This window comes from Bos javanicus, chromosome 4 (genome assembly GCF_032452875.1).
Source record: "Bos javanicus breed banteng chromosome 4, ARS-OSU_banteng_1.0, whole genome shotgun sequence".
Taxonomy (NCBI): domain Eukaryota; kingdom Metazoa; phylum Chordata; class Mammalia; order Artiodactyla; family Bovidae; genus Bos; species Bos javanicus.
The window spans coordinates 62,074,307-62,097,010 of record NC_083871.1 but is presented as its reverse complement, the minus strand read 5'-3'; the positions used below and the strand labels follow the sequence as shown (position 1 = coordinate 62,097,010).

Here is a 22,704-nt window from a genome sequence, read left to right as displayed (position 1 = left end):
TGAATATTCATTTTTCTGATTTTAATTGAATGGTATATGGTTTTTTATTTTATTTATACATCTGTCACCCTGAAAATCTTTTTTACTAATGATATTAACAAAATTATGCCATTAGCAAAAGTACTTATGTGCTTTATCCTACTATGTATAATCGCAATAATTCTGGATGAGGTTTAAGATTTCTTGTCACTTTTTCAGTCCTTAGATCTATCCTACTAGAGATATGTAGTCAAAATAGTGTTTCAAAATTACTTGTAATTTTGTTAACATCCTGACATTGTTAAACTGTGTAGGAATTTTTTTTCTATTTAATTTTTAAAATTATATATAACATACACAGAAACAAAGGAAAAATTATAGAACAAGGTACAAAGAGGTTTAGCTTCTGTCCCCTACCCTCTTCCTCTGTAATTCTGAAATACCCTTCCATGGTTTTTCAACAACATAACAAATGTGGATATAAGCACACTTGTGTTTCCCTTCTTTTTTCACATAAAAGGTAGAACACAATACTCACTCTTTAGTACTTTGTTTTCTCACCTATTTTACCCTGGCAATTACTCCTTAGCAGTATAAAGATGTCTTCCCCACTCTTTTTAAATGCTCCATTACATAGAAAGACTAAAATTTACAACATGGATATTTGAATGTTTCTAGGTTTTTGTTATATACTCATAACATCCTTCTTTCATACTATTCATTTCTCTATATCCCCCACCATATCCTGCAACATAGAGCTCCCTGGTGACCTTGATAAAAGCAATCTTGGTGGAACAGTAGGGTAAAAACTTAACTGGGATGTATTTAAGAGAAAAGGAGAGGAGTACAGTTACAAATAGTGAATATTCACAATTTATAAGGAGTTGTACACTAAAGACAGAAAGGGAATGAAAGTAATAGCTGGAAGGGAAGTGGAGTCAAAAGAGGATCTTGTTTGTTTTACTGTTTTGTGTTTTTGTTTTTTTAAGGAAAGAGAAATAACATGTTTGTATGCCAATAGAAATAATCCATCCTCAGGAAAGTGATGATGCAGGAGAGAAAAACAGAAAATTTCCAGAACAATGTTCTTGAGTAACTCATAAGGGGTAAAATCTTGTGTGAAGGAGTTGAACTTAGAGAAGAATATGGCAGAGAGAGGCGAAGAAGTGTTAAGAAACTTGTACACAATCCCACTACCACCATTCTTTGCCTCAGTTTTCTTATTTAAAAAATGAAGGCAATAATAGTACCCATTTCACAAGGTTGAATTTTCACAACAATAAAAATGCACACAAACCTCTAACAACAGAGCAGAACACTCAGAAAATGTTCAATGAGCATTTGATACTAATCTCTAACAACTGCTTCTCTGACATCATGCAGTTTCATGAGGATTAATGAGATTTTGTGACAGTATTGATAAGCTGTATGACCAGTGGCAGACTACCTTTGTTCATTATGTATAAGAACATGATTAGGATACTGCTAAATAGGTTTGGTTAAAGTTGCAATAACTATCAATTTAATGAATAAAAAAGCAAGCCCTATTCCATGTTTGAAGAGCTTTCAAGAATCAGTTTAAAATGCCATTTATAAATAACAAAAAGAAAACTTTTAATTCATTTCACCTTCTCTACATAGAAAAATATTTGAAATTAGTTTAAAAAAAAAAAGTCAAGAAGTCCATGTGCAAAGCATAAATTACTTACCTTCAGATTTTTAGTGAAAGGATGTACTGAGTGGATGGGATGAAAGAAGTATTTATCAACTACTTCAAAATGTAAGAAAACTATGTATTAGCTGCTTTCTACATAGGTAATCTCCACTTTACTATTAAACTGTAGCAGTAATGGAATTAATCATGTACTTGATCACAAGTATCATTTTTAAACAAGATGGGACATAAAAGTATGCTAGAATATTTGGACTACTGACATGTATATATATAAATTAAGTACAGTGGCAATCCAACTTAGTTTACTCTCATAACTGTTTAGTAGATAGGTTTAAAAACAATTTTTTCACAGAAACAATACAGACCACTATCAGTCAGCAACCTCACAGACTCCAGAAGCCCATGCTTGAAAAACTTAGCCATATAAATTAAAGACACTTAGGAAGATCACTTAGTTTAGAATATAGGTACTAAAATCTCATGAGAGTCAGCTATAAAGCAATCATTCAGTTATCTATAATGATAATTCTTATGTGAAAATTAAAAACTCCAAATTAAAGATTTTGAGAACTCCTAGTCCTAAAACTATGAGTCCTAGTTTCAGAAATACATACAAATACTCATCAAACTTTCAAACCTAACAGCACACAATCTATTTAACCCAAAATACAGCTGACTGAAATAGTACTACTAAAAGCCCAGAGACTGATAATCCCTTACTGCCAAGTCCTATTTTTTTAAAGCCTATACCCACGGGCTTCCCTGGTGGCTCAGACGGTAAAAACATCTGCCTGCAATGCTGGAGACCCAGGTTCGATCCCTGGGTCAGGAAGATTCCCTGGAGAAGGAAATGGCACCCCACTCCAGTACTCTTGCCTGGAAAATTCCATGGATGGAGGAGCCTGGCAGGCTACAGTCCATGGGGCCACAGAGTCCGACACAACTGAGCAACTTCACTTTCTTTCTTTCATACCCACTGAACAGGAAAGCTGGGTAATGGCCAAGCAAGTCCCTCAGCAGGATGAGGAAGAGCATGGCCAAAAGTGCCTAGCAAAAGGTTCTGACATTTGCGAGGAGAAAAGGCCATGGCTGTCACCATTTGCACCTCTGGAAGAGCCGTCAAAGTTTACAAAATCCATTAAGAGGCATTTGTACATTTCATTCATATCACTGGTCACTGTCCCTCCAGAGTCCTTGGCTAAATTTTTCATCCAATTTTAAAAGTGAAGAAAGCTTCTTCAGCTGAGATGCAAATTTGCTTCTCTATCAAAGGCCTCTCTCCCTCTCAGACCCAGATCCATATACCCACCCATTTATTAGACATCTAACACCTTCAGATATCTTTTTGAGTTTTTGTTGTTGTTGTTGTTTGTTTTTTGCCTTTGGCCACACCAGGCAGCACATGGGATCTTAGTTCTAGGACCAGGGATCAAACTCATGTCCCCTGCAGTAGATATGCAGAATCTTAACCACTGGACCACAAGTGAAGTCCCCACCTTCAGATATCTTAGTAAGCAACTCAAAGTCAAAACATCTACAACAGTTCTCAGTTCCCAAATCTCCAGATCTTTCCCCTTACTTGTTCCCTATTTCTTAAACAACTTGCCACCAGCTGTTTAAGCCAAAACTCTGGGCGTTATCCTCAATTTTTCTCTCACCTTGTCTAACATATCTAACCATCAGCAAATCTCACGGACTCTATCTCCAGAAGCCCCTCTCAGTCCATTTCTTTCCATTTCCATTGTCATTATTCTAATCTAAACTGTTACCTCTTGCCTGAACTTCTGTAATATTAATAAACAGCATCTTTAATTGGTCTTCACACACTCTGGTCTACAGTCAGTAAACAGAGTGATCTTTTAAAAATGTGAATCACTCCTGTCTCTCTCTAGTAGATCTCTACCAGTCTGGATTTAATTCTAATTCCTTACCATAACCAGGTGGTCCCAGCAGATCTGCTTTCCATCTCTTTCCCACATCCTCTGATTTTATTCTTTCCTCCTCTCTCATTAGCCAAATGGGCAATCACTTAGATCTCCAAACATGCTAAGCTCGTCACCAACTCAGACACCATTCCTGTAGTATTCTCTCCCAGCTCTTGCACACCTAACTCTTTCTTAATCATCTTTTGGGTCTTAGCTTTAAAATGACCTTCTCAGAGAGGCCTTACCTGATTTACAAACTTAAAGAAGAGTATTCTCTTTTACACACCCAGTTTGTTTTCTTCATAACACAAATCATAATCTGTAATTATGTGCATGAGTTTATTTCCCTAAGTGGGATATGACTGTCAAGAACAAAAGAGGGTCCATGTCTGTCTAGCTCATCCCTCTGCTCCCATAGCCTAGCCATGTGTTCTGCAGAGGAGATGCTAAATGCCACTCTATTAAATGAAGTGTTATGAATCCAAAAGCATTTACATAGATTTGGAAGACATAACTTATTTGAAATTCATGGTATCAGTTATTTTACATGTAATCATTAAGAAAGAAAATGAAGTATTTAGTTAGTATTTAGTCTATGAATCACAATACTAGCTTAAAATACTTGCTGGTGCTAAATTCATCTGGTTCATTTCTGCAAATGGTACTGATATTACCATGTTATTATCAAGGAACAATCGTGTGTTGGTATCTTAGTATTAACTTTTCTCTAAATAAATAGTCTATTTCAAATAAACTTTTATCTTTCCACAGCAAGGGACCATCAATTTTCAAAAAAGCAGAACATAACAAAATTACATTGTACCCCACCCAAAAAATACATGAAGCAAAAACAAGTATGGATGAAAATGTGAAGAAAGTAGAACCCTTTTACATTACTAGTGGGAATATAAAATGGCATAGCCTCTTAAAAAGCTTGGCAGTTCCTCAGAAAGCTACCATATGACTCAGTACACATCCAATCCATCCCTAGGTATATACCAAAGAGAAGAGAAAACACATATCCACACAAAAGCCTGTAAGAGAATATGCACAGAGGAAAAAAGCAGAAACAACTCAAATGCCTACCAACTGATGAATGGACAAACAAAATGTGACATCTATTAATACATACCGCTGCTGCTGCTGCTAAGTCGCTCAGTCGTGTCCGACTCTGTGCGACCCCAGAGACGGCAGCCCACCAGGCTCCGCCGTCCCTGGGATTCTCCAGGCAAGAATACTGGAGTGGGTTGCCATTTCCTTCTCCAGTGCACGAAAGTGAAAAGTGAAAGGGAAGTCACTCAGTCGTGTCTGACTCTTAGCGACCCCATGGACTGCAACCCACCAGACTTCTCCATCCATGGGATTTTCCAGGCAAGAGTACTAGAGTAGGGTGCCATTGCCTTCTCTGATTAATACATACAATGGAATGTTATTTGGTCATAAAAAGTAAGGAAGAGCTCATACATGTTATAACATGAATGAATCATGTAAACATGCTAAATGTAAGAGTAAGACATAAAAGATCATATGTATTACAGTTCCATTTATGTGAAATTTTCAGAATAGGTGAATACATAGAGACAAAAAGTAGATTAGTGGTTACCAAGGACTGAGGAAACAGAGAACGAGGAGTGATGGCTAGTGAGTATGGGGTGATGAAAATGTTCTGGACATTAGAACACCAGACAGTGGTGATGATTGTACAACTTTGTTAAGTATTAAAAACCACTGACTTGTACGTGTTAAAGGGTAAATTTTATAGTATCTGAATTATATCTCAATTTTTAAAACTGTTGCTTTAAATGGAATATTCAAATGCCTTCAGATAATCAGAAGGAAAAGGAAAAAGAATTATTTAATTTTACTGCAGTTGATAATAGATTAAAAGTTTTCAGATGCATAAATTAAATAAGACTTGACATTTTCTCCACTAAAAAAAATACTGAAAAAATTCAGTTTAAATATCAGTAATTTAATTTAAATATCTGGAAAATCAGTGCTTAGACACGGTAACAAACCACACAACCATCAACTGAATTTTCAATTGGCTTGGATTATAAGCTACAGTATTAGGAAAAGAACGGATTTTGAGATCTCAATTCAAACTCAGTTTAACTTGTAAAAGTGACAGTTTTATTTATCCAGACATACTAATAACAGTATTTTTTACTTTGATTAAAAATTCATTTCTGTATTAGTTAGGGTAAGTAACACTAACTGCTATAACAAACCTCAAGATCTCAGTAGCTTAGCACAATAGAAGTTTCATTTTTCTCTCAATTAAAACAACATTACATGGTGTCCTTTAAATATAAGAATTCAGAAGACTCAGGATTGGTAAATTTAAAATAAAGTACTAATGAAATTGTCAATTAAAAATTTCTTCTGTTAAGATACTGTCTACACAGAGTAACATATAAATACACTTGACTATTTCCGTTAACAGCACCACCATTCTTCCTTCTGTTCACACCCTACATCAATAGTCAGCAAATCCTATCAGGTATACTATTAATAGTGCTTCCCAGGTGGCTCTAGTGCTAAAGAACCCACCTGTCAATGCAGGTTAGACATAAGAGACACAGGTTCTATCCCCAGGTCGGGTAGATTCCCTGGAGGAGGGCACAGCAACCCATTCCAGTATTCTCGCCTGGAGAATTCCACGGACAGAGGAGCCTGGCAGGCTGAAGTCCTTAGGGTCACACAGAGTTGGACACGACTGAAGTGACTTGGTACAACATACTATTAATACTCTCACCATCTCCACCACTCCACCCTAGATGAAGCCTGGTGATATATGGCAGAGCAGAGGCAGCTAAATTACCAAGCTGGAAACATCCTGTTGGCACTCTGAGTAGCCCAGAGACAGAACTATACCACTCCAAATAAACAGCTGCTTAATCAGCTGGCCCCAAAACTTAGCTACCTATTAACAGAGATTGCTAAAAACCAAGGTGAGGAAAGTTCATCTGCTAGTATAATATACAAAAATAAATCCTAAACTGGGAAAAGATGTTTTCTTTCTAAAAGGTTTACATATATTTTATCTGAAGTGTCTGACTTTTTAATGTTTAACTAGATAGCAAAATGAAATACTACGTATCCCTAATGCATTTAAAATATTCATAAGAGTCTAACATGAGTTTACTAAGAGAACAACACTTTTTTATTTCTGGCAAGTCATGTTGCTTGCTTGCTCATCAGTCATTAGGTCATGTCTGACTCTTTGCAACCCTATGGCCTGTAGCCCGCCAGGCTTCTCTGTCCATGAGATTTTCCAGACAAGAATAATGGAGTGCGTTGCCATTTCCTTCTCCAGGGGATCTTCCCAATCCAGGGATCAAACCTGTGTCTCCTGCATTCGCAGGCAGATTCTTTACCACTGAGCCACTTGGGAAGCCCAGAAAGTCATGTAGTTGGTATCAAAAGATTAGATTTTTTATGTGAAGGACTCAATGGGTCTCTCATGATTATGTTTGGCTTAAAAAAATCATGTCCTTAGTATATCCAACTTCAACATAATCAAACAGCTCAGCAAATGCAAGGGTCAACTTACGTGTTGGTTCAAAGAACTACAGTCCAATTTCTTTGAAAACAGTTAACTACTAACATTTCCGTACTTACATATAATTCAGCTGCAAATGTCAAACAGCCTTAAAGAGCTATTTCCCAGGAAGTGCACAAAATATCATTTTCTATGGGAAATGAATTCTGTGAATTTGTACTGAAATGTATCTCCCTCTTATTTCCACTAGATCCACCCAATCTAACGCTTCAGGAAATTTAGAGAGACTTTAAATGGAAGCACAGCTTAATCAAACTGCCTCTACCTCTTATCCTCTTACAACGACAGTAAACAAAAAAAGCTCACAGAGCTTAAACAATAATTTCCTCTAGAACTCCAAAGGGACATTCTGTGTTTAGCTGTTTCTACTCAAAGGCCAAATTAGGTATACATACAACAGAGATGCCAGAATGTATGACTGTTGTGGGTCACACAAACAAGCAGGAATGTGAAAAGACAGGCAAAGCTATGTACTGTGAAGTCTTAAGATATTATGTTCCTATACCTTCTTTATAATTTATCAAAATAACAAAAATAACCACAGTCTAAACTGATACATTAGAACAGTATTAAAACTATGTTACCCATTCACCTGTAGTCTTTAGATGATAAACCATCTGAACACACACGTCTTTTTACAGTTTACTTACTTCTTTTTAATTTGCAAGTATATAACTGATAGAGCCAAGCCCTAAATGCCTTTCTTCATGTTATTATATATAACCACATGTTTAAGATCTGAGGCTTGCAAGTCAGACCAGACCAACCTAAATACAAATTCTGATTCTACTTAAAGTTGTATGACCTTGGGCAAAAAAAATAACCAAGTCTCAGCTTCCTCATCTGTAACAGAGAGCTGATAATAAAACTTACAGCATAACCTATGAGGAATAAATGTGATAAATATATAAAATGCTTAGTAGAATGACTGGTATACACAACAACCACTTAGTAAATGTCAGTTTAAAATCAGAGCACCAAATATGACAGTTAAGTAAAACATTCAAGACCAGCAAATCTGTATTTATTAGGTATGGGAATTCCATGGCAGTCCAGTGGTTAGGACTCCATGCTGTCACTGCTGAGGGCCAGTTTCAATTCCTGATCAAAGAACTAAAATCCCACAACCAACACACCACTGCAACCCACCCCACCCCCAAACACACACACACCAAAAAATTATTATGTAAAGGAAAGGAATAAAGTTCTAGAAAAATTCTATTTTTAAAAGCACTGATGCATGATTAAACAAAACATCACCTTCACAGTACTGTTATTTTCCAAGAAAGACATTAGAAAAAGGCTACAAGAGGAGCTTAATAAAACACACTTTAGTCATCATTCATTCAACACTTTTAACTTTCCATCAACCTTTGATAAAAATCTTATAAAACAAAAAGTAGGGTGGATTATAGCCCCTTTAAATCAATAGTTTTGAGGTGATTAAGCAAGCAGATTTTTTAAATGACCTGTCTAGTTATGATAAGTGAAATAAGTCAGAAAGAGAAAGATAAATACTATATGATATCACTTATATGTGTAATCTAAAAAATATAGCAAACTAGTGAATATAACAAATATAATTAGTGAATATAACAGAAAAGAAACATACTCACAGATAGAACAAACCAGTGGTTACTAGTGAAGAGAGGGAAGGGGGAAGGTAATAAAAGGGTAGGGGACTAAGAGATACAAACTATAATGTATAAAATTTAAGTTATAAGGATATATTGTACAACACAGGAAATATAGCCAATGTTTTACAAGTTTTTGTTTTTGTTTTTTTTTTATAAAAAATGACCTTCCTAAGTAAGGTAATAGGGGATTACAAAAATAAGGGAGTTATAAACCTCAAATTATATTATAAAAGCTACTTCCACTGACAATGAAAGACTTCTATCTGAACTGTAGGCAATTATGCAATGTTACATTCTCAGAATAGAATCTATACAACTAGTTCTATTCTTATTTCTTTAATTCTAAAAGAATCAGAGCAAAGGCACAATTTGAAAAGGCAGCAAGAGAGGGGAAATCTCTCCAGAACTGAGAGACATGTTCAACAGGCACTCTGAGTTCAAGACAGAAAAATGGGAAACAAAAAGATACACGTCCCTTCAAAATTGATTTCAGGGTAAGTCATGTTCATCTTAGTTTGTGTATAAGAGCAAACAGTAAGAAACAAGATAATGAAAAAGGTGCCTAATTGGATTTAGAGATTCTTACTTTTTATTTCCCATTTTTAAAGTTTTGTCTAGGACAGTCCATTCTACTGAATAACTTTAAGTTCAACCATTTTGATATTTACATACCTGGTCTAAACTAGATCAAAGTCTGAAACTGCTCAACTAAAAGAAGTCCTCTTGATAGGTTATCTTCACCCACTAGTAGCAATTACCTAAATTTCAGAGTAATTATCTCACACTACAGGCCAAGTTTAAGAACTGAAAACCTAAAATCATTAAGTGATGACAAATGTCATATTAGAATATGATTCACAATTATATACACTATCAACATGAACTGCTGCACTAACCAGGTCTTAAACCATGTTCTAAACCAAGTATCAATACCAAAGTTAGATAAATCTCCACCAGAGCTCAATTTCAGATCTGAGGTTTTTTGTAATGACTGTTTAAACTTCTGCATAATCTTTTAACACAGTACTATAAAACCAGGTACTAGACAATATAAAGCATTCAAAATCATCAGGGCAACAATAGCTCTGAAAGAACAGTTAAAAAAAGAAACTATCATCTTACCTCCTTAAAACTGTTCTCAATTCTTTAAGAAAAATGTTTCTGTGAATCTTTTCTAAAACAGCTTCACATTCCCTTATCTCAGCTCGAGTGAACTGTTCCCTTCCTGTGTTCCTACAGCACTCAGTACCTCCTTCTTGTATGACACTAGCCACATGATATTCTATGTCTGTATCCCCCACTAGACCTGAGCTACTTAAGAGCAAAGGACTCGTATCGCCTTTTTGCTTACTATATACATAGGCCTTCATATGCCAGATCAATAAATCCTGATTAAATAAATCAATGAAGCCCAAGCACATGTGCTTTGGAAGGAGGAGTATATTTGTTGTGGGTTGGGTTTATTGAGGGAAGGAGAGGTTGAATTAAATGAAGTCAGTATCTGACCACAAAACTAAAATCCTAAGATTTTACACACTGTTGCAAAGTTTAGCCAGAATTCCATTAATAGCATGTAGAGATCCTAAAAGAACAACTTTAAATCTCCATTCTTCTTCCAACAGCTCTCATTTATTTTCCTAGAAGCCACTGCTCACAGGGACCAAGGCCTCTACCTTACCTGACCCACCAGACCCAATAAGAGCAGTAATGACGAGAGCTACAAACTTTCTACTTCTTGCTATGAAACAGTTGCTTCTACCAGGCACTAAACTCTTCTCTGCTTCAAAGTCCACCCACCTCCACCAGGCAGAGATGCAAAGAATTAGGCATGAGAAATGATCTGTTAAACACCAACTAGCACCTGAAATACTTTAAAACAGAATCAATGTTAAGTAGTCATTGTGGGTGGTCATAAGAACCTAACCTTCCTTTATATTATATCATTAATATAATATTGTTTATATTGTTAAATTTCTCTGTTCTAAATAACAACTTTACAAGTAAACTTTAAGAACTCCAATTCCTATGCTGAGGACTAACTATGGCTTTGGAGTACCATTAAACAGTTGGTCTGTTCAACAACTGTGATACTTCAAATCAGTTCTAGATGATAAAAAAGTTAGAATGTTAAGTACGTCAAATCTAATAACCTTACAAAGTTTTCAGTGAAGTTCTATGAAAATAAAACACATGTACACCATCCCCACTCTCATTAACCTAGAAATAAACTTCAGATATTTTCACTTGGAGAAAACCTGCTGGAGGACAAAAAAAGGTTTGCCACAAGGCTAGGTAATTAACAGGCTGCATATTATTTGGTACAGCTTCCAAAACTGCCTCCAGCATGTCCTAGAAGCAAGCGGGTTTTTGCAGCTTATCTATCCTCCAGCAGCTGACTGATGCAGATGGGCACTGACAGCCCTCCACTGGAGATTAGTGCTAAGAGGGCAGAACTCCTGGCAAAAACAGGCTTGTCTCAGGTGCAGGTTAAGACAAATGTGTTTTACACTCCTCTCTTATACACTTCCTTAAAAAGAAAAAGTTTCAGAAAAGTGATAACTCTTGTTCTATCACAGTACAAACCAAGTCCCTTTTGGTTTACTCACATAAAGATCCTCACATAAGTATATATTTGAGCATATATCTTAGGTAAGTACTTAAGATATATGCTCCATAATGGCTCTTTTATGAACAGTACTATGGACATCCATGACTTTCAATTCCAACTACCCTAAAAAGCTATTTTCTACTTCATCATATGCAATAGGAAATCTTTCGCAAAACAGAAATTTTTAAAAAGAAATTGTTACCCCTGTGTAAATCTTTGCTTTCAAGACAAGATGTGAATGAATTAGAGTTCCAACAATTTTGTTTCAAGTACTTAAGTACATTAGGGTTTTTACTTTTCCTTCTAAGAATATTTGTATGAAAAAATACTGACAAACATAGCTAATGCGAACTAACAGTTGTTTTTCTACATCTCCTGTTTTTGCAATAACTGCCCTATTTCTATAGTTGTTCTAGAAACCTAAACGCCTAACTAAACTTAATACTGTAACACTGAAACAGTACTAATTCATTAATATCTTAATATAGATCAAGTGTCTTCCTTACTTGTGTGCATAAAACAAGTGTTAAGTAAAACCTGGAAAGCACAGTTGCCTTCCAACACATCCTTACTGCTGGCTTAAATTTGCCAGATGCCAAAAATATTTGCCACCCTAAAAATCCAAGCCTCTTCATTAATTAAAAAAAAAAAAAAGTTTAGTAATGGCTGAAAACTACTTATTCAGGAATGAAATTTTTACACAGTGGAGAACAAGAAAGCCTCACTTTCACACACTGTACATGACATACTTCTCTAAATTATTCCAAGACTTAATTATCAACTATGTTGATAACTTTCAAATCTAACTTTGGGAACAGATGGAGGTGCACTGTTTTATTTATTATGTTTGCAATATCCAGATATGATTCAGAATGGAAAACACTGCCACACTGATTTACAAATGGCTATATGAACGGAATAAAATGATGTACCAAATGGTGGCGGGGTGGAAGGACTGTTCTCTTCTAAATTAAGAAAATTTCTGTGTCCTCTACAAGAGAAAAATGAGAGAGGGAGGGGCAGGAGAAAGTCAAACTAAAAACTCTTTGCTTCTTAAAACATATATACTAGTGTGGAAACTATAACTTTTATAGAGGTCACATGCTTATTTCCAAGAAAAAACTCGCTCTTCAGCAGAAAGCAAATTTCTGGGCCAGGTGTTTAAAGTAAAAAGGAATTTTATTCTAATAAGTAATAAAAGCTTTAATATGGGTTGTAGTGCTTATCTTTTTTCTTAAAGGATGCATCTGTCATTCGCACATTAGGTTGATGACTTTGAGTACAAGGAAAACAGTCCTACTGTATGCCTGCCAATTCTCACGTCCCTTGATATTTCTGTATACTCTTTACTAATTAACTGAACCTCATCAGGAAGACATTAATGATGGTTCAGACACTCAAGAGAGACACATAACCTCGGGATGCAAAATACCTCACAGTCAAAAAGAGACCTATTTGACTCAAAAGGGGAGGGGATAAGCAGGGAGTAAGGGAGTATAGGACACGAAAAGCTGTTGGCCAGAGCAGTTGTGCCCAGCTTTTAGACACTTACTGGTTTGCTAGGGTACACGTTAGACAGATGCGTTTTTAGTTTCCCCACGGTCCAGTTCAAGAAGCAGCTAATAGTCTGGTCACTGTATTTCTGATTCGGTGCTTTAATGATGAGGGTCACAGGAATCTCCATCCCATTTTGGTCCATGGTGCCCCCAAAGTCTTACAGAGTCAAGAGGAGCAGCAGTTAAGCCCAAATGAGCCGAGATGGTTACTGCCGGCGCAGCTGGGATGGAGACGGAAGCGAGTGTGTTCTTAATATTCCTTGTCCAAGTCAGTCATCGGGCGATACAAAGGCCATTGCAGGTACCGAAGATGATGGGCAGCGGCGGCGGCGAGGTCTGGGGGCCCGGCCGTGGGTGCAGTTTTCCCCGCCAGGTCCGGGCTCTGCCGGGCTCCGCCGGGCTCCGGACTACAGAAGGAGGCCCGGGTGAGAGAGAAAGCGGTGAGAAGGGAGGGGTGAGGGCGAGACAGCCCGAGCCACCGCCCCGCCCCCGCCGCGACCCCCAGCCTGAAACGCAACAAGGCCCCTACGCGATGGTCCCTCCACGCGGGTTAGAGAAGGGGACGGGCCGCTCAGGGCGGCCAGCCGTGACAGGCAAGGCTACCTGAGAGATGGCCGCGGGTCCCGCCACCGCTGCCCTCCGCGCCCAAGCGCGGCCACCGATCGCACAGTCTGGCCGGGCGTCCTCCGCGGCGGCCGCACCCTTCCTGCTGATCGGCGGCGCCCAAGGTCCGGCCCCGGGTCTCGCGAGGCGGCGCGGTGGCAGCTGGAGAAGTTGGCCGAAGGGCGCGGTCAGCTCTCCGCCCGACCCCTCGGGCAGCGGAGCCGCGGCTCACTGCCGGGTGCGGCCGAGAAGGCGGCAGGTGGCAGGAGGGCGGGGACTAGAGTCGGGGCGCCGGCCGCGAGCGCGCTGGTTTTGTTGTTGTTGTGAAGAAGGTCCGGGTCCCTTTAAGCCGGAAAACGCAGGGCGGAAATGCGTCACGGGCGGCTCGCCCCGGCACGCGGCCTTCCAGGTCCTGTCGGCGCAGCCCGCCGCCCACCGTGGCTGGCTCCCGACACCTTGGGCCAAATTTTGGCTCGCCCGGAGGCCGCGTGGGTGCGTTGAGCCCGCCAGGGCAGACCATTCCCTCCGCCCCGCTTCTCCAGCAGCATTTGGGCCTTAGCACTAGCACATTCTGGTTTGACCACACCTCGAAGACTTGGGAAGTGTTGCTCCATCCTTAGAGTTGTCGAATGCTGAATCAAACTTCTGCCCAAAATTTCTTGTGTCGACTGTGTGCAAGGCACGGTACCTGGATCTTTAGTGGAGGAGAGACTATGGGTACGTTGCTTATGGGGAAGGCTTTCAGTTAAACCTGAAGGCTACCTGTAATTTACTTGTGATCCAGGTTAACTTTTCTGAGCCTCACTTTGTTTCTCTAAATGGGGAGGATGATGCCTACCTGACTGCGTGCTGTTGAGTAAATGAGCTATGTAAACCATTTGGTACAGTTTTGGCGTATGGCAGTCTGTCAACTAAATATTAATTTCCGTGTCCTTCCTCTTCATCTTCTCAGAAGTTGACAAGTATATGTTGACTGAGCAGGTATTGTGTGTTCAGTGAGAGATGAAGACAGATTTTTCTGTTTTATGTCTGAGACGTTGGGACCGCGAAGGTTCAGGCTACTGCCCCAAGCTGACTTACTCTCTATTCTCTGCACAGGTTTAAGAGTCAGTGCAGTAAGTTAAGTTTGTTAGATGCGTATTTGCTCAGCTCCAGGCGTCCACTTAGAGGTGGATTACAAACAGATAATGCAGGGGGCTTTGGAGACCTGGTCTAATCCTCTCAGCTTCGTAAGACTTTCAGGAAAGTTAGACCAAGAGGAGATTCTTCCTCTCAACGGCTGATGCAGCAGGATCCCTTACATCCTCTCCTCCACCTGAAGAGTGAAGTTTCTTTTATTTCTTGTCATGGAATGAGAACAACTTGCTAGGACTTGTATTTTCTGTAGCAGGTCTTTTTCTGCCTGGTATCTAGTCATTTTAATAGAACCTTAACTTAATTCTAGCTTTAAATACTTTTTCAGGCTCCCTTTCATCTAGCAGCAGCCTTTTGACACAATTATAGCCCATAAGAAGAAAGGTGAAGTTGCTACTGGGGCTTCTAGGAGAGTGTTCAGGTGAACATGTTCTGTAGACTAGAGCTCATCCTTGCCCTACCCCTGTCTTTCTTCCTGGAGGAATATGATGCCAGTGGTGGGGCAGCCACAGCTCAGTCATGAAGCAACAGATAGAACAAAGGCCTATAAATACAAAGATGGTGGACCAGAACAGTTGAAAGAGACTGGATCCTTTATGGCATAATTAGCCACCATTTAAGTCCCAAGTGACTGCTGTAAGTCTTCTTTGATGTCCAATTCTTTTTTAAGCCAGGAAGTCTTCCTGACGCAACTGCTTCGACACTGCTATCCAACCCTGCAGCTCATATCGCTAATGCGCATGTCTCAGACTTCCAGGAATCTTTTAGAGTAATGTGATCATCTCACTTGGCACACTGAGGTGTACATTATTAGTGAAATATACCTTGATTATTAAGACAGATTGTACATTTTACTGTGATAGACACTAAAGTAGGATTCATCAAAGATTGACTAACATGGACAAAACCATTTTAAAATGTAATGAACATTCAAGAGATTGAAATATGACTGTAAAGATGATAACAGTATCTGACAGAAATGACTTTTTTATTATTTTGCTTTGAGTTCAGTTCAGTAGCTCAGTTGTGTCCAACTCTTTGCAACCCCATGAATCGCAGCACGCCAGGCCTCCCTGTCCATCACCAACTCCCGGAGTTCACCCAGACTCAAATCCATCGAGTCAGTGATGCCATCCAGCCATCTCATCCTCTGTCATCCCCTTCTCCTCCTGCCCCCAATCCCTCCCAGCATCAGAGTCTTTTCCAATGAGTCAACTCTTCCCATGAGGTGGCCAAAGTACTGGAGTTTCAGCTTTAGTATCATTCCTTCCAAAGAAATCCCATTCAGTCCTTCAGAATGGACTGGTTGGATCTCCTTGCAGTCCAAGGGACTCTCAAGAGTCTTCTCCAACACCACAGTTCAAAAGCATCAATTCTTCGGCGCTCAGCCTTCTTCACAGTCCAACTCTCACATCCATACATGACCACTGGAAAAACCATAGCCTTGACTAGATGGACCTTTGTTGGCAAAGTGATGTCTCTGCTTTTCAATATGCTATCTAGGTTGGACATAACTTTCCTTCCAAGGAGTAAGTGTCTTTTAATTTCATGGCTGCAGTCACCATCTGCAGTGATTTTGGAGCCCAGAAAAATAAAGTCTGACACTGTTTCCACTGTTTCCCCATCTATTCCCCATGAAGTGATGGGATCGGATGCCATGATCTTCATTTTCTGAATGTTGAGCTTTAAGCCAACTTTTTCACTCTCCACTTTCACTTTCATCAAGAGGCTTTTTAGTTTCTCTTCACTTTCTGCCATAAGGGTGGTGTCATCTGCATATCTGAGGTTATTGATATTTCTCCCGGCAATCTTGATTCCAGCTTGTGTTTCTTCCAGTCCAGCGTTTCTCATGATGTACTCTGCATAGAAGTTAAATAAGCAGGGTAACAATATACAGCCTTGACGAACTCCTTTTCCTATTTGGAACCAGTCTGTTGTTCCATGTCCAGTTCTAACTGTTGCTTCCTGACCTACATACAAATTTCTCAAGAGGCAGGTATTCCCATCTGTTTCAGAATTTTCCATAGTTTATTGTGATGCACACAGTCAAAGACTTTGGCATAGTCAATAAAGCAGAAATAGATGTTTTTCTGGAACTCTCTTGCTTTTTTCATGATCCAGCAGATGTTGGCAATTTGATCTCTGGTTCCTCTGCCTTTTCTAAAACCAGCTTGAACATCAGGAAGTTCACGGTTCAAATATTGCTGAAGCCTGGCCTGGAGAATTTTGAGCATTACTTTACTAGCATGTGAGATGAGTGCATTTGTGTGGTAGTTTTAGCATTCTTTGGCATTGCCTTTCTTTGGGATTGGAATGAAAACTGACCTTTTCCAGTCCTGTGGCCACTGCTGAGTTTTCCAAATTTGCTGGCATATTGAGTGCAGCACTTTCACAGCATCATCTTTCAGGATTTGAAATAGATCAACTGGAATTCCATCACCTCCAGTACCTTTGTTTATAGTGATGCTTTCTAAGGCCCACTTGGCTTCATATTCCAGGATGTCTGGCTCTAGGTCAGTGATCACACCATCGTGATTATCTGGGTCGTGAAGATCTTTTTTGTACAGTTCTTCTGTGTATTCTTGCCACCTCTTCTTAATATCTTCTGCTTCTCTTAGGTCCATACCATTTCTGTCCTTTATCGAGCCCATCTTTGCATAAAATGTACAGCCACCTAAATTAAATACCTGAAAATGCTTTTGATGCTGTTGAACTTGGCCACAATAAAAGCAGTATGTAAATATGATCCCATTTTTGTTAATTATGTGTATATGTGTATAGAACAATGTATGAAAGGTTCAGTTCAGTCACTCAGTCGTGTCCAGCTCTTTGCGACCCCATGGACTGGACTGCAGCACGCCAGGCTTCCCTGTCCATCACCAACTCCCAGAGCTTGCTCAAACTCATGTCCACAGCTTTGGTGATGCCATCCAACCATCTCGTCCTCTGTCATCCCCTTTTCCTGCCTTCAGTCTTGCCCAGCATCGGGGTCTTTACCATGAGTTAGTTCTTCACATCAGGTGGCCAAAGTATTGGAGCTTCAGCTTCAGCATCAGTCCTTCCAATGAATATTCAGGACAGATTTCCCTTAGGATTGACTGGTTGGATCTCCTTGCTGTCCAAGGGACTCTCAAGAGTCTTCTCCAACACCACAGTTCAAAAGCATCAATTCTTTGACATTCAGCTTTCTTTATCGTCCAGTTCTCACATCCATATATGACTACTGGAAAAACCATAGCTTTGACTATATGGACTGTTGCTGGCAAAGTAATACCTCTGCTTTTTAATATCCTATGTTTCTCATAGCTTTTCTTCCAAGGAGCAAGCATCTTTTAGTTTCATGGCTGCAGTCACCATCTGCAGTGATTTTGGAGCCCAAGAAAATAAAGTCTGTCACTGTTTCCATTGTTTCCCCCATCTGTTTGCCATTAAGTGATGGGACCAGATGCCATGATCTTAGTTTTCTGAATGTTGAGTTTCAAGACAGCTTTTTCCCTCTCCTCTTTCACTTTCATCCAGAGGCTCTTCATTTCCTCTTCACTTTCTGCTGTAAGGGTGGTGTCGTCTGTATATCTGAGGTTATTGATATTTCTCCTGGCAATCTTGATTCCACCTTGTGCTTCATCCAGCCCGGCATTTTGCATGATGTACTCTGCATATAAGTTAAATAAGCAGGGTGACAGTATATAGCCTTGTTGTACTCCTTTCCCAGTTTGGAATGTCTGTTGTTCCATGTCTGGTTCTAACTGTTGCTTCTTGACCTGCATACAGATTTCTCAGGAGGCAGTTAAGGTAGTCTGGCATTCCCATCTCTTTAAGAATTTTCCACAGATCGCTGTGATCCACCCAGTCAAAAGCTTTGGCATAGTCATTAAAGCAGAAGTAGATGTTTTTCTGGAAGTCTCTTGCTTTTTCGATGATCAAATGAATGTTGGCAATTTGATCTCTGGTTCCTCTGCCTTTTTTTAAAATCCAGCTTGAACATCTGGAAGTTCTTGGTTCACATACTGTTGAAGCCTCACTTGGAGAATTTTGAGCATTACTTTGCTAGCATGTGAGATAAGTGAAATTGTGCAGTAGTTTGAACATTCCTTGGCATTGCCTTTCTTTGGGATTGGAATGAAAACTGACCTCTTTCAGTCCTTTGGCTACTGCTGAGGTTTCCAAATTTGCTGTCATATTAAGTACAGCACTTTCACAGCAGCATCTTTTAGGTCTTGAAATAGCTCAGCTGGAATTTCATCACCTCCACTAGCTTTGTTTGTAGTGATGCTTTCTAAGGCCCACTTGACTTCAGACTCCAGGATGCCTGGCTCTAAGTGAGTGATCACCGTCGTGGTTATCTGGGTCATTAAGATCTCTTTTTTACAGTTCTTCTGTGTATTCTTGCCATCTCTTCTTAAAATCTTCTGCTTCTGTTAGGTCCATACTGTTTCTGTCCTTTATTGTGCCCATCTTTGCATGAAATATTCCCTTGGTGTCTCTAATTTTCTTGAAGAGATATCTAGTCCTTCCCATTCTATTGTTTTCCTCTATTTCTTTTCATTGATCAGTAAAGGTTAGTCCCCAGAATATTGGTTGGTGGTGTTTAACTTGGTATTTGGAATAGGAAAAATAGTTAGCATGGAATGTATACAAATCAGCAGTTACTTAGAGGCCGCTATGAGCTGTTTGTTCCTTGTCCATGTTGCAGATATGAAAGGGAAATGTGAAAGAACTACACATTTCAGTAACCATTTGCTAAAGACAGTGTGCAGTGAGAGTGTTTACGTACTACTCATTATTCAGTTGCTAGGTCATGTCAGCCTCTTTGCAACGCCATGGACTGCAGTACACCAGGCTCCTCTGTCCTCCACTATCTCCCAGAGTTTGCTCAAATTCACGTCTATTGAGTCAGTGATCCCATCTAACCATCCCATCCTCTGCCGCCCCCGTCTCCTTTTGCCTTCTTCGATCTTTCCCATTGTCACTGTCTTTCCCAGTGAGTCAGCTCTTCAAATCAAGTGGCCCAAGTATTAGAGCTTCAGTTTCAGCAACAGTCTTTCCAATGAATGGTCAGGGTTTATTTCCTTTAGGATTAACTGATTTGATCTCCTTGCAATCCAAGGGACTCTCAAGAGTCTTCTCTAGCACATTCAAAAGCATCAGTTTTTCGGCACGCCACCTTCTTTATGGTCCAACTCTCACATCCATACATGACTACTGGAAAAACCATAACTTTGACTGGACAGGCCTTTGTCAGCAAAGTGATGTGTCTGCTTTTTAATAGGCTTTCTAGGTTTGTCATAGCTTTTCTTCCAAGGAACAAGCGTCTTCTAATTTCAGGACTGCAGTCACTGTCTTCAGTGATTTTTGGAGCCCAAGAAAGTAAAACCTGTCATTGTTTCCACTTTTTCCCCTTCTATTTGCCATGAAGTGATGGGACTGGATTCCATGGTCTTAATTTTTTTTCAGTGTTGAGTTTTAAGCCAGCTTTTTCACTCTCATTGACCCTCATCAAGAGGCTCTTCAGTTCCTCTTTGCTTTCTGCCATTAGAGTGGTTCTTGTGCTTAGTTGCTCAGTCGTTTCCAACTCTTTGCAACCCCTAGGCTGTAGCCCGCCAGGCTCCTGTGTCCCTGTGGATTCTCCAGGCAAGAATACTGCAGTAGATTGCCATGCCCTCCTCCAGGGGATCTTCTGAACCCAGGTCTCCTGCTTTGCACGCGGATTCTTTACCTGCTGAGACTTTAGAGTGATATCATCTGCATATCTGAGGTTGTTGATATTTCTCCTGGCAGTCTTGATTCCAGCGTGTGATTCATCCTGCCTGGCATTTTGAATGATGTACTCTGCATAGAAGTTAAATAAGCTAGGTGACAGTATACAGCCTTGTCATACTTCTTTCCCAAATTTGAGCCAGTCAGTTTTTCCACTTTCAGGTGCTTAAGGGTGGGATACTAATAGGTAATACTGGATTTGTGATTTGTTAAAACCAAATCCACCTTAACAATATTAACTGTTTGTTCAAGAGACATAACCTTAGTAATTAGTTCAGTAATTCAGGGTGATTTCTGCCCATGGAGTAATTTTCTTTGTTGACAAGCAAAACACTTAAAATTATTTGCAAGTAATAAAATTAATTTCCAGTATTTGTGAGATATTTACTTCCAAATCTTTTCATTGAGGAGGTCAGCTTGAGAAGCTTATATGGACTCCTGTGAGATTCCACTTTCTTTTAAAATTTTAAAGAAAAGTGCTTATTAACCAAGTTTTTCTTACTTGGAATACCTTTCTGGAAGTTAAAATACTTTATGATGTTGAATAATGTAGTTTTCAGTGTTTTGGTTTTTTATTTTTGATAACCCTCTTGGGAGGAAAGTTAAGTGATGATCTTGCAGTTACAGATTTCAAAAATGGTATTGGCCATCTGGCTTCTGATTCCTTCTATTTCTACTTATACCAGACTTGTCTTTTTCCTTAAGATGCTGTGCCATAAAGCATCTAATCAAATCTCAATCAAATTTATTGTTTAAAAACAAGTGAAATCCTACACTTGAAGCCTAGGAAAATTAGCTCATTTCAACATTGCACTTTCAAAATCTTAATTGGCTCCAGATGTTTGATTATAAGCCATATTGTAGACAAAGGAAGGAAGAAAACCATACATGCATTAAATGCCAAATGGGTGATTTGAGTGATGGGTCATTTAATGAATTTTCAGAACAGCCCTGAGAGGTATTGAGGGCAGTAAAGCTCAGAAAGCCTAAGTGTCTTGCCCAAAGTCACACAGCTGCTGCTGCTGCTAAGTCGCTTCAGTCGTGTTCGACTCTGCGACCCCAGAGATGGCAGCCCACCAGGCTCCCCTGTCCCTGGGATTCTCCAGGCAAGAACACTGGAGTGGGTTGCCATTTCCTTCTCCAGTGCGTGAAAGTGAAAAGTGAAAGTGAAGTCACTCACTCGTGTCCGACTCCTAGCGACCCCATGGACTACAGCCCACCAGGCTCCTCCGTCCATGGGATTTTCCAGGCAAGAGTACTGGAATGGGGTGCCATTGCCTTCTCCCTATATGCAGCCATCCAAGTCCAAATCCCAATAACCTGGCAGTTGTTTCACAACTGCGTACCTTTCCTCTGGCATTTAGGCTCTCACTTCTCAGAGCTCTTTCACCAATTTCCTCTCCTCAAAATCACAACTATCTAATTCTATTGGCCAGGCTTCCCAGGTGACACTAGTGGTAAAGAATCTGTCTGCCAATACAGGAGAAGTAAGACATGTGGGCTCAATCCCTGGGTCGGGAAAATCCCCTGGAGGAGCACGTGGCAACCCACTCCAGTATTCTCGCCTGGGAAATTCCATGGACAGAGGAGCTTGGCGAGCTACAGTCCTTGGGGTCACAAAGAGTCAGACATGACTGAGCACACACACATACACACAACTGTGTTGGCTTATTTATCAAATGTTTATAAATGTTTTTTGCTAAACACAAATATAGTTTAACTGAGTTTGGGATTATTAACTTTGCTATACTACATTCAAATAACTTTAAGAATAATTACTAAAGTGAACATGGAGAGTAGTCATTGGCCTAACTTGGGGATTCTTAATTTGAGTCTAGAGATGTACCCTGAATTATCTGTAGTACTGTGTACACGTTCATTTATTCAGAGGGAGAGTCCACAGTTTTTATCAGCTTCTTGAAGGGGCCCTTTGTAACGTCTTTCAGAAACACCACAAAATTTAGTCTTCATTGTAAGGTTTTTTCAATTAAAGGAAATGGCTTATTGAACCAATTACACAGTTATTGCCTCAAGGGCCCCAAACACTCTTCATTGACTGTTTTAAGATAATAGAAGTGTGCATGCTCGGCATGCCTTATTTTTCCTTTTCCAGCTCTCATCATATTAAGCTTTGTCAGCAAAGCGCACTGGAGGGACACTGGAGGAAGAAGAGATTTCTCTACCTGTGTAGTGTAGTATGCTCCTTTAGACAGGCTCTTCAGCGTGTGTGGCTTCTGAAGCCCTCAATCCCAGCAATGTCCTGTG

At 39.7% G+C, this 22,704-nt stretch overlaps 1 protein-coding gene and 1 long non-coding RNA gene across 3 annotated transcripts in view; one reads left to right on the top strand and one right to left on the bottom strand.

The window, feature by feature from the left end:
* HERPUD2 (HERPUD family member 2) overlaps nt 1-13,883 on the bottom strand; it is a 36,067-nt gene extending 22,184 nt beyond the window's left edge. The window contains exons 1-2 of one of the 2 annotated variants that reach the window (XM_061414153.1): nt 13,549-13,880; nt 12,942-13,352 (exon numbers count right to left, since the gene is read on the bottom strand). In XM_061414153.1, the coding sequence (XP_061270137.1) occupies nt 12,942-13,088 (147 nt within the window). In that variant the 5' untranslated portion in view covers nt 13,089-13,352; nt 13,549-13,880. Of the gene's footprint in view, nt 1-12,941 lie in introns of both variants that reach the window. The other variant, XM_061414154.1, reaches the window with a different exon arrangement.
* The window catches only part of LOC133246144 (uncharacterized), a 73,742-nt gene continuing 60,086 nt past the window's right edge, over nt 9,049-22,704 (top strand). Inside the window, exon 1 of the long non-coding RNA XR_009735931.1 lies at nt 9,049-9,275. This is a non-coding gene — a long non-coding RNA (uncharacterized LOC133246144). The remainder of the gene's footprint in view (nt 9,276-22,704) is intronic.